We start from the raw sequence: 12,169 nt of genomic DNA, 5'->3' as shown, positions 1-12,169 counted from the left end.
GATTTCGTGTCAGGAAGGTCGCAGTTCGTAGTAATAGACAGCAAATCATCGAGTAAAACTGAAGTGATATCAGGTGTTCCCCAGGGAAGGGTCCTGGGACCTCTGCTGTTCTTGATCTATATAAATGACCTGAGTGACAATCTGAGCAGTTCTCTTAGGTTGTCCGCAGATGATGCTGTAATTTACCGTCTAGTAAGGTCATCCGAAGACCATTATCAGTTGCAAAGCGAGTTAGAAGAGATTGCTGTATGGTGTGGCAGGTTGCAGTTGACGCTAAATAACGAAAAGTGTGAGGTGATCCACATGAGTTCCGAAAGAAATCCGTTGAAGTTCGATTACCCAATAAATAGTACAATTCTCAAGGCTGTAAATTCAACAATGTACCTGGGTGTTCAAATTACGAACACCTTCAGTTGGAAAGACCACATAGATAATATTGTGGGGAAGGCGAGCCAAAGGTTGCGTTTCATTGGCAGGACACTTGGAAGATTCAACAAGTCCACTAAAGAGACAGCTTACACTACACTCGTTCGTCCTCTGTTAGAATATTACTGCGCGATGTGGGATCCTTACCAGGTGGGATTGACGGAGGACATCGAAAGGGTGCAAAAAAGGGCAGCTCGTTTTGTATTATCACGGTAATAGGGGAGAGAGTGTGGCAGATATGATACGCCAGTTGCGATGGAAGTAATTAAAGCAAAGACGTTTTTCGTCGCGGCGAGATCTATTTACGAAATTTCAGTCACGAACTTTGTCTCCCGAATGCCAAAATAGTTTGTTGAGCCCTACCTACATAGGTAGGAATGATCATCAAAATAAAATAAGAGAAATCAGTGCTCGAACAGAAAGGTTTAGGTGTTCGTTTTTTCCGCGGGAGTTGAATGGCAAAGAGATAGTATGATTGTGGTTCGATGAACCCTTTGCCAAGCACTTAAATGTGAATTGCAGAGTAATCATGTAGACGTAGATGTAGATGAACTTACACCACATATAACTCTAACAGCCAGTTTTGAGCCAAAAATACCCTTTTTCAATCAGAAGAATTACCCCAAAAAATAATACCATATGAGATAAGCGTATGAAAATATGCGAAGTAGACTACTTTTCGTGTTGAACTGTCACTTATTTCAGATACTGTTCTAATGGTAAATAAAGCAGCATTTAGTTTCTGAACAAGATCCTGAACATGGGCTTTCCACAACAGCTTACTATCTATCCGAACTCTACCGTCTCGCTTATAATATGCCCATTCTGTCTGATCAAAATATCGGTTCTTGTTGAATTGTGAGTTAGAAACTGTAAAAACTGAGTCTTACTGTGATTTAGCATCAAATTATTTTCCACAAGCCACGAAGTTATTTCATGAACTACATTATTTGATACTGTTTCAATATTACACACAAGATCCTTCACTAGCAAGCTGGCGTCATCAGCAAACAGAAATATTTTTGAATCACCTGTAATACTAGAAGGCTACTGGCAAAACAGCACTGGCCCCAGCACCGACCCTTGGGGAACGCTCCACTTAACAGTGCCCCATTGGGACTGAACATCACTACCCCTCTCAATATTGCGGAAAATTACCTTCTGCTTTCTGTTCTTAAAGTAAGAGGCAGTCTTAATTCGAAAAAGAAATTTCTGAGAATAGTTGAGGAGGTAGGTCGCGAGTGCTGCTCTGAGATGAAAAGGTTAGCGTAGGAGAGGAATTGGCACCGGGTCTCTCCAGCCCATGCAAAAGCCTGGTAGAAAGCGTAAAAATATCTAAAATCTGACAAGAGCAACTCCGTATCAGTGGAGCACTAAGGATAAGGAAGTAGCTGAACGTATGTGAAAGCGCCGCTAATTACGCGCTGTTGTTCAGACTGGTGTAGCTTCGCCAGCCGCCCGTGTCCCTGCCCTAGGCTGCGTCCCAGTATTCTGGCCGACCCCGCCGGCGCAGCAGCCGGGACAGTGACCCCGCTAAGTGTGCCAGCCGCGAGGTACAGTTAGGCCGCGGGCGCGCAGTCGCCGGCTGGGGGGCAGCGACAGTCTCGCGCAGACATGCCGGCGAGTCGCAGCAGCTGCCTCCTGGTGCTCGCCCTCTTCTGGGCCACCGCCTGCCTCGCTGCCGCCGGCGGATACGTGCCCAAGTGGAAGAAGCAGGTACTGTCGCCACCGCCCCAAGAACACAGCGGAAGGTCGTAACATGCCGTACACTGTCACAAATCCACGGTAGCTTGCCTAGTAGCTGTGGTCACTAAAGGCCTTAAGCCGTCGGCACACGGACCGTGCTGTCGAACGTGAACGTTGAGCGTGCCAAGTTCAACGTGCTGCTGAACGCTCAGGAACGATGCGACTTGTGCATACGGTACGTGGGCCCCAACGTGGTATACTCGATCCCAACGCACTCCAGCGGCAGTTGAGGGATGTTTCTAGTTCGTAAATCGCACTGTTTACTCAACGGGCGCGCCTAAAATTCCCACGTTAGCTCTATAAAAAAACGCACGTTTCCTCCATTGTCCACATGCTAGTCACGTTGTACTGTACGTAATACACACAAATAAAAACTTCACTGTCCATGAACATGTTTTAAGACGAAAAGGAAGTGCCACGTCCAAACAATAAGAAGAAACACTTATAAACGTTCCACTACAAACAGTGCGGTACAAATTTGGAATACTTCTCCGCATAAGATAAACATTACTTCATCATTCCCACATTTTAGTAAAACTCCAAGGTCACATGATCACTGTTTCTACCCAGTAGCAGAGTCTTTGCAACATGTGAATTACGAAACGTAAAAGAAAAAGGAACAATATATATTTATACAAGTAACGCCAGCTGTCCTGTAGATTAAGCCAATCGAACGGACTCAGTCGTCGAAAAAAGGTGAACTTATATTTACATAACATCATATACTATAATATATACTTACATTAAATTAATAATAAAGTATCAGAAGCCAATAAAAAAGCAAATGTTAGGAAAAAACATTTAGATCTTGCGAGACGTGAACCACCGCCCTGTCATGCATCTCGAGACGGATCAGTGACGTTACTCACTACCCTAAACCAACAATATACTGTCCATCTCCAAACCCAGCATTTTGCCGCTTGCTAAAAGCTTTAATCGTAGCTATGTTACTAACTGAAATTTAATTTTATCAAATTGTACCACAATACGCAAGTTACAATAATATGATGCTCAAAAACCCGCATCTCGTGGTCGCGCGATAGCGTTCTCGCTTCCCGCGCCCAGGTTCCCGAGTTCGATTCCCGGCGGAGTCAGGGATTTTCTGTACCTCGTGATGGCTGGGTGTTGTGAGTTGTCCTTAGGTTAGTTAGGTTTAAGTAGTTCTAAGTTCTAGGGGACTGATGACCATAGATGTTAAGTCCCATAGTGCTCAGAGCCATTTGAATCATTTGATTTTTGATGTTCAAAAAAAGTTCGAATGTGTGTGAAATATTATGGGACTTAACTGCTAAAGTCATCAGTCTCTAAGCTTACACACTACATAACCTAAATTATCCTAAGGACAAACAGACACACCCATCCCGAGGGAGGACTCGAACCTCCTCCGGCACCAGCCGCACAGTCCATGACCGCAGCGACCGAATATGATGGTTCTCAGTATTTTATTGCAACGCATCACACAGTTAACATCGGGCTTTCAAGTGATTCTCAGTTTTCCGGTGCTCAGAAACGACATATATACACATAGGCTAAACTGAATGCCAATATGGCATCTTACAACTCTGTGCTGAAGAGAGATGGCGTGCATGTGACGTAGGTGGCGTTGTGCCATCTGATTGGTCAACGCTCAGAATATCTGACATGCTAGATATTGCTCTGTACGTACGGAAAGCGTGTTATTCCACGCCATGACGTTAGAAACTCGGAACGCTCAACGTTCGGATGCACGGTCCGTGTGCCCACAGCGTAAAGCCGTCGGCACACGGAGTGCTGTCGAACGTTAACGTTGAGCGTGCCAAGTTCAACGTGCTGCTGAACGATGTGACTTGTGCATACGGTACGTGGGCCCCAACATGGTATACTCGATTGCAACGCACTCCAGCGGCAGTTGAGGGATGTTTCTAGTTCGCACTGTTTACTCAACGTGTGCGTCTAAAATTCCCACGTTAGCTCTATTAAAATGCGCATTTCCTCCATCGTCACGAAAAGGAAAGTACCATGCTCAGTCAATAACGACACAGGGCTGTAAAAGTTCCATTACAAACAGTGCGGTACATATTTTGAATACTTCTCCGCATAAGATAAACATTATTTCATGATTCCCACTTTTTAGTAAAATTCCAAGGTTACTCTTATTTCATCACTGTTCCTACCCAGTAGCAGAATCTTTGCAACATGTGATTTACGAAGCGTAAAAGAAAAAGGAGCAAAATATCTTTATACAACTAGCTCAAGCTGTCCTGTAGATTAAGCCAATCGAACAAAGTCGCGCCTCAAAAAAAGGGGAACTTATATTTACGTAAGCTCAAATATTATAACATATATTAAACTAATGACAAAGTATCAGAACCTAATGAAAACGCGAATGTCAGGAAAAAAAATTTCGATGTGTTACGACGCGAGCCACCTCCCCAACCTCACTACGGTGGTTCAAATGGCTCTGAGCACTATGGGACTTATCATCTTAGGTCATCAGTCCCCTAACTAACCTAAGGACTTCACACACGTCCATGCCTGAGGCAGGATTAGAACCTGCGACCGTAGCAGCCCCGCAGTTCCGGACTGCAGCGCCTAGAACCGCACGGCCACCGTGGCCTGCCAACCTCACTACAGGACAAAGACGCTACCCATTACGCTAAACCAACAACACGCTCTTTGGTCTTCGCCATATTGTGTTATACCAAGCTAAAAACGTGAATCGCAGATGATTATGTTGCTAGTTGAAATTTAATTATAACAAATTGTTCCGAGAACAATGCGTTTTGGGTGGATCTCCAGTGTGTTGCTGCCTTCAAATAGCATACTCTCATAATACCCAAGTTACAATAATTATTTTGCCACGAATTTGATCTTTCTCATTATTTTATTGGAATGAATAACACAACTAACAACGGGTTTTCCAGTGATTCTCAATTTTCTGGTGCTCAGAAACGGCATATATACATATAGGCTTGAAATGAACGCCAATATGGCGCCTCACAACTCTGTACTCAAGGGAGGCGGCGTGCGTGTGACGTAGGTGGCGTTGTGCCATCTCATTGGTCAACGCTCAGACGCACGCTCAGAATATCTGACATGCCAGATATTGCTCTGCACGTTCGGAAAGACTCCCGAAGGGGCTATTCCACGCTATGACGTCGGAAACTCGGCACGCCTAACGCTCAACGTTCGGATGCACGGTCCGTGTGCCGACGGCTATACCAGCGGCACGTGTACATTACGTGTGTTACATACCTGTCGGGTGTTACCTCATACATCACACCTTTTTTTCGCACGTAATAAGTGTGTTCCTAGATTAATCTAAAAACCGTATATTTTGAACCGCGGCGGCCCCTGTGGGCGAGCGGTTCTACGAGCTTCAGTCTGGAACCGCGCGAACGCTACGGTCGCAGGTTCGAATCCTGCCTCGGGCATGCATGTGTGTGATGTCCTTAGGTTCTACACAACTGGCCATTAAAATTGCTACACCAAGAAGAAATGCACATGATAAACGGGTATTCATTGGACAAATACATTATACTGGAACTGACATGTGATTATATTTTCACACAATTTGGGTGCATACATCCTGAGAAATCAGCACCCAGAACAACCACTTCTGGCCGTAATAACGGCCTTGGTACACCTGGGTATTGAGTCAAACAGAGCTTGGATGGCGTGTACAGGTACAGCTGCCCATACAACTTCAACACAATACCACAGTTCATCAAGGGTAGTGACTGGCGTATGGTGACGAGCCAGTAGCTCTGCCACCATTGACCAGACGTTTTCAGTTGGTGAGACATCTGGAGAATGTGCTGCCCAGGGCAGTAGTCGAACATTTTCTGTATCCAGAAACGCCCGTACAGGACCTGCAACATGCGGTCGTGCATTAACCTGCTGAAATGTGGGGTTTTGCAGGGATCGAATGAAGGGTAGACCCGCGGGTCTAACACATCGAAATGTAACGTCCACTGTTCAAAGTGCTGTCAATGCGAACAAGAGGTGACCGAGACGTGTAACCAATGTCACCCCATACCATCACGCCGAGTGATACGCCAGTATGGAGATGACGAATACACGCTTCCAGTGTGCGTTCACTGCGATGTCGCCAAACACGGATGCGACCATTATGACGCTGTAAACAGAACCAGGATTCATCCGAAAAAATGACGTTTTGCCATTCGTGCACCAAGGTTCGTCGTTGAGTACACCATCGCAGGCGCTCCTGTCTGTGATGCAGCGTCAAAGCTAACAGCAGCCATGGTCTCTGAGCTGATAGTCCGTGCTGCTGATAACGTCGTCGAACTGTTCATGCAGATGGTTTTTGTCTTTCAAACGTCGGCATCTGTTGACTAAGGAATCGAGACGTGGCTGCACGATCCGTTACACGGCTACAGCCATGCGGATGATATGCCAGTCATCTCGACTGCTAGTGATTCGAGGCCGTTGAGATCCAACACGGCGTTCCGTATTTCCCTCGTGAACCCACTGATTCCATATTTTGCTAACAGTCATTCGATCTCGACCAACGCGAGCAGCAATGTCGCGATACGATAAACCACAATCGCGATAGGCTACAATCCGAGCTTTCTCAAAGTCGGAAACGTGATGGTACGCATTTCTCCTCCTTACGCGAGGCATCACAACAGCGTTTCACCAGGCAACGCCGGTCAACTGCTGTTTGTGTATGAGAAATCGGTTGGAAACTTTCCACATGTCGGCACGCTGTAGGTGTCGCCACCGGTGCCAACCTTGTGTGAATGCTCTGAAAAGCTAATCATTTGCATATCACAGCATCGTCTTCCTGTCGGTTAAATTTCGCGTCTGTAGCATATCATCTTCGTGGCGTAGCAATGTTGATGGCCAGAAGTGTAAGTTCTAGGGGACTGATGACCTCAGATGTTAAGGCCATAGTACTCAGAACCATTTGAACCAGTTGAACCGTTGAACCGTTGAACCGTCAAGAAACAGGGGGATATACTCTGAAGAACCAATAAACTGGTACACCTGCCCAATTTCGAACAGAGCCCCGGCGAGTACGCAGAAGTGCTGCAACACGACCTGACATGGACTCGGCTAATGTCTGAAATAGTGCTGGAGGAACTGACACCATGAATCCTGCACGGCTGTCCATAAATCGGTAAAAGGGGGTAGAGGGGGGTAGAGATGTCTTCTGAACAGCACGTTGCAATGCATCCCAGATATGCACAATAATGTTCATGTCTGGAGAGTTTGTTGGCCATCGGAAGTGTTTAAACTCAGAAGAGTGTTCCTGGAGCCACTCTGTAGCAATCCCGGACGTGTGAGGTCTTGCATTCCCCTGCTGGAATTACCCACGTCCGTCGGAATACCCAAAGGACATAAATAGATGCAGGTGATCAGACAGGATGCTTACGTACGTGTCACTTGTTAGAGTCGTATATACGCATGTCAGGGCTTCCATGTCACTCCTACTGCACACGCCACACACCGTTACAGAGCCTCAACGAGCTTCAACAGTCTCTGCTATTTAATTAGAGAGAAGGTCAGCGTTGGTCGTAATATTGATGTTTTATTAACAGCAAAATCGATTTTCAATGACATAGTGATCATCTTCAGTGCTGTGGTGTACAAATTAAACTCATAGGCACTGGTGTCAAGTTATTAAGGCACTGGTGTCAAGTTATTATCAGTAACCAAAGCTTACGAAACGAAGGTTTCATAAGCTTTGGTTACTGATAATAACTTGGCACCAGTGCCTTAGAGTTTAATTTGTACACCACAGCACTGAAGATGATCACTAAGTGATTGAAAATCGAATTTGCTATTAATAAACCATCAATATTACGGCCAACGCTGACCTCCTCTCTAATTCCACGTGTATGGTCGTAGCGCACACAGCACTCTATAGAGTCGCCAGTCAATAAGTCTATGCTACATCCAGGGAACATGGATTGTGAGGTTATTTCCACACCAGTACACATCCATCTGCTCGATACAATTTCAAACAAGACTCGTCTGACTAGGCAATATGTTTCCAGTCATCAACAGTCCAATGTCAGCGTTGGCAGGTCCAGGTGAGACGTGAAGCTTTGTGTCGTGCATTCATCAACGGTACGTAAGTGGGCCTTCGGCTACGAAAGTCCATATCCGTAACGTTTCGTTGAACGGTTCGCACGCTGACACTTGATCATGGTTCAAATGGTTCAAATGGCTCTGAGCACTACGCGACTTAACTTCTGAGGTCATCAGTCGCCTAGAACATAGAACTAATTAAACCTAACTAACCTAAGGACATCACACACACCCATGCCCGAGGTAGGATTCGAACCTGCGACCGTAGCAGTCGCTCGGCTCCAGACTGTAGCGCCTAGAACCGCACGACCACTCCGGCCGACTACTTGTTCATGACCCAGCACTGAAATCTGCAGCAGTTTGCGGCAGGGTTGCACTTCTGTCACGTTGAACGATTCTCTTCAGTCGTCGTTTGTCCTGTTCTTGCAGGATGTTTTACCGGCTGCAGAAATGTCCGAGATTTGATGTTTTACCGCACTGCTGGTATCCGCGGTGCATTCGTAAAACAGTCGTACGGGAAAATCTCCACTTCATCGCTACCTCGCAGATGCTGTGTCCCATCGCTCGTGAGCCGACTACAACACCGCGTTAAAACTCACTTAAATCTTGATAACCTGCCATGTAGCAACAGCAATCGTTCTAACAACTGCGCCAGACACTTGTCGTCTTATATAGGCATTGCACACCGCAGCATCGTATTCTGCCTGTTTACATATCTCTGTATTTAAATATGTATCCCTATACCGGTTTCTTTGGCGCTTCACTGGATAATGGGTCACGTAACCTACAGAACGTTTTTGTTCAGCATAGTGATCCTCCTGTCTGTTACTTAAAAATAAACAGTATTTATAACAAAATGGATATTGTCAATTATTTATTCGAAAATTGTTGATTTGTAATGTGTAACAGACGGATGTTGTGGTAAAAGTAAAGAAATCAATACAGATTTATCATATAGCGCTAGAAAACGCAATGTCGTCAATAAAAGGGAATGATGTCCGGCTCTAGATACATGGAATAACAAAGCAGAGAAGTTTTGGTAGAGCGGAACTCTACTCAACACTAATCTAGAAACTGCGAGACGGCATTTGATTGGAACAGCGTAAAGTTGGGGTGCCTCAGAGATCTGTGCTGGGACCGATACTGTATCTCATACACAGGGTGAGTCAGCTGCCCCTATCGTTTTATGCAACCCACAATGTAATATCTCGCCTTCATAAACCACGTGCGAGATTTTCGTATTCTCTCGCTCACTGCTCGCAAAATATTAGTCCTACAGAAAAAGCAAACGGGGACTTTTTCTAGGAAATTTAGTAGTCAAATTTTGTACAGAGATACGTTTTAGCTAGAGACCGTAGTTTTTGACTTATCTAAGAAAAACGTACCCCAAGTGTCCTTCACACACACCCCCATTCCCACAATCAGACCCCACCATTCATAATTTCTAGCCTGATTACGCAACCGACTTATTCGAGCACTTACAGATTGTAAATTGACGTTTGTGCAAATTTTACCTAACAATTTTGTAAATTTTAACAGCGTAAATTAACAATTACATGGTTGTAATCGTCTGCCCACCTGACTACTAAACTACTTTGCTTGTAAGCAATAATTTTGGACTGAGTAGTGTAACATCTACAAAAGTCGGTTTTCTGTCATTACAAACATGGGCACATGTTAGCGAAGTAGCTGGCTGTGCTGCTAGCGTAATAGCCCAGTCAGTGGAGTCCAAAGAAGGTCGAATATTGGGAAAGGTTCGTGCAGTCGGAAATATTTGTACTGTGGTAGGAGGGAGCGTCACGAACAACATACTAGAAACCCTAACCGGTGGGATCTGAGTGTGGGAGTAGGCGTGTGTGTGAAGATCACTTTTGTACGTTTTACTTGAATAGCTCGAAACCTATGGTCCCTAGCTAAAAGACACACCGGTCCAATATTTAACTATATTACATTTCATAGGAAAAAACCCTGCTTACTTTTCCTGTGTAATTAATAGTTCGCACTTATCGAGTGAGGGAATATGAAAATCTCGCTCGTGGTTCATGTAGCCCAGCTACAACATGGCGGGTTGCATAGAATGACAGCGGTGAGGGCAGCTAAATCAAATGGTTCAAATGGCTCTAAGCACTATTGGGCTTAACATCTGAGGTCATCAGCCCCCTAGACTTAGAACTACTTAAACCTGCCTAACCTAACGACATCACACACATCCATGCCCGAGGCAGTATTCGAACCTGCGACCGTAGCAGCAGCGCGGTTCCGGACTGAAGCGCCTAGAATCGCTCGGCCACAGGGGCAGCTAAATCACCTTGTATACAGTCTGTCCCATGAGGAATGGTTATTATTTAGCGATAGTACAGCAGAATTCGTTTGAACTAAAACACTTCCTACGAAAATATGCCCTATTACGAATTGTTGTCGACGTAGGAAACATTTAATGTCACTTCTGTATGTTTCTATTAAAATACGGCAACCACGGCTTCTGGCAAAGAAGTGGCGCAGCACAAAAATTAAACTACATTCAGTTAACTACCAAAAAGATTATATTCACTTTTTTTCTCTGAGACTAGTAGTTTGCGTGAACAGAGCGATGTTGTTGTTGTGATCTTCAGTCCTGAGACTGGTTTGATGCAGCTCTCCATGCTACTCTATCCTGTGCTAGCTTCTTCATCTCCCAGTACCTACTGCAGCCTACATCCTTCTGAATCTGCTTAGTTTATTCATCTCTTGGTCTCCGTCTACAATTTTTATCCTCCACGGTGCCCTCCAATACTAAATTGGTGATTCTTGGATGCCTCAGAACTTGTCCTACCAACCGATCCCTTCTTCTAGTCAAGTTGTGCCACAAACTCCTCTTCTCCCCAATTCTATTCAATACCTACTCATTAGTTATGTGATCTACACATCTAATCTTCAGCATTCTTCTGCAGCACCACATTTCGAAAGCTTCTATTCTCTTCTTGTATAAGCTATTTATCGTCCACGTTTCACTTCCATACATGGCTACACTTCATTCAAATACTTTCAGAAACGACTTCCTGACGTTTCAATCTATACTCGATGTTAACAAATTTTTCTTCTTCAGAAACGCTTTCCTTGCCATTGCCAGTCTACATTTTATATCTTCTCTACTTCGACCATCATCAGTTATTTTGCTCTCCAAATAGCAACTCCTTAACCACTTTAAGTGTCTCATTTCCTAATCTCATTCCCTCAGCATCACCCGATTTACTTCGACTACATTCCTTTATCCTCGTTTTGCTTTTGTTGTAACAGAGCGATAGAATATAGAAAAGCTCGCGCGACGTGCATGTGCTGTAGCTTAGGTGTTCTTATATGCCAGTTTGAGGTAGTTTCCCGACTTGGTAGACTACAAGTGTCCTGTATCAGAATGTTCGATTCGACTTCCTCCTAGTGTGGTACGTTGCAAACAATTACAATGTGCCCAATAATAGAGAAAATATGTAACAATGTACACACGATAATTCCTGTCATATATCTGAATATTGACCATTCATCCTGGGGCACCCTGTATTGATCATTGCAGTTCACAAAATTTCATGTAAAATGTACAGTTTAGGTCATTATCATCAGTATGGTCAATGGCTCTGGCTTGGAGTGTGACTGGAGCATTGTTAAGCGGGCGGGGGTGTGTGGAGGGGTGGCGTTCTTCCTCAGGGGTCAGTGCTGGGACCGCTACTGTTTCTTATATATTATAAATAATTATTTTAATATGACAGGTGATTCTAAAACATTTAACCCGCCAGGGTAGCCGAGAACGCTAACACGCTGCTTTCTGGACTCGGGTAGGCGCGCCGGCACCAGATCGAATCCGCCCAGCGGGTTAACAACCAGGGCCGGTGTGCCGGCCAGCCTGGATGTGCTTTTTAGGTCGTTTTCCACACCCCGCTAGGTGAATACCGGGCTGGCCCCCCACGTTCCGCCTCACTTACACAACTCG

At 45.0% G+C, this 12,169-nt stretch overlaps 1 protein-coding gene across 1 annotated transcript in view; it reads left to right on the top strand.

Annotated features, from left to right (window-relative positions):
- The first annotated feature begins 2,001 nt into the window (after window positions 1–2,001).
- The window catches only part of LOC126292019 (delta-like protein 1), a 101,404-nt gene continuing 91,236 nt past the window's right edge, over window positions 2,002–12,169 (top strand). Inside the window, exon 1 of the mRNA XM_049985812.1 lies at window positions 2,002–2,142. Coding sequence (XP_049841769.1) covers window positions 2,041–2,142 — 102 coding nt within the window. The 5' untranslated portion in view covers window positions 2,002–2,040. The remainder of the gene's footprint in view (window positions 2,143–12,169) is intronic.

Source organism: Schistocerca gregaria, chromosome 9 (genome assembly GCF_023897955.1).
Source record: "Schistocerca gregaria isolate iqSchGreg1 chromosome 9, iqSchGreg1.2, whole genome shotgun sequence".
NCBI lineage: Eukaryota > Metazoa > Arthropoda > Insecta > Orthoptera > Acrididae > Schistocerca > Schistocerca gregaria.
The sequence above is the reverse complement of the archived record's forward strand: the minus strand, read 5'-3'. Positions and strand labels throughout refer to the sequence as shown.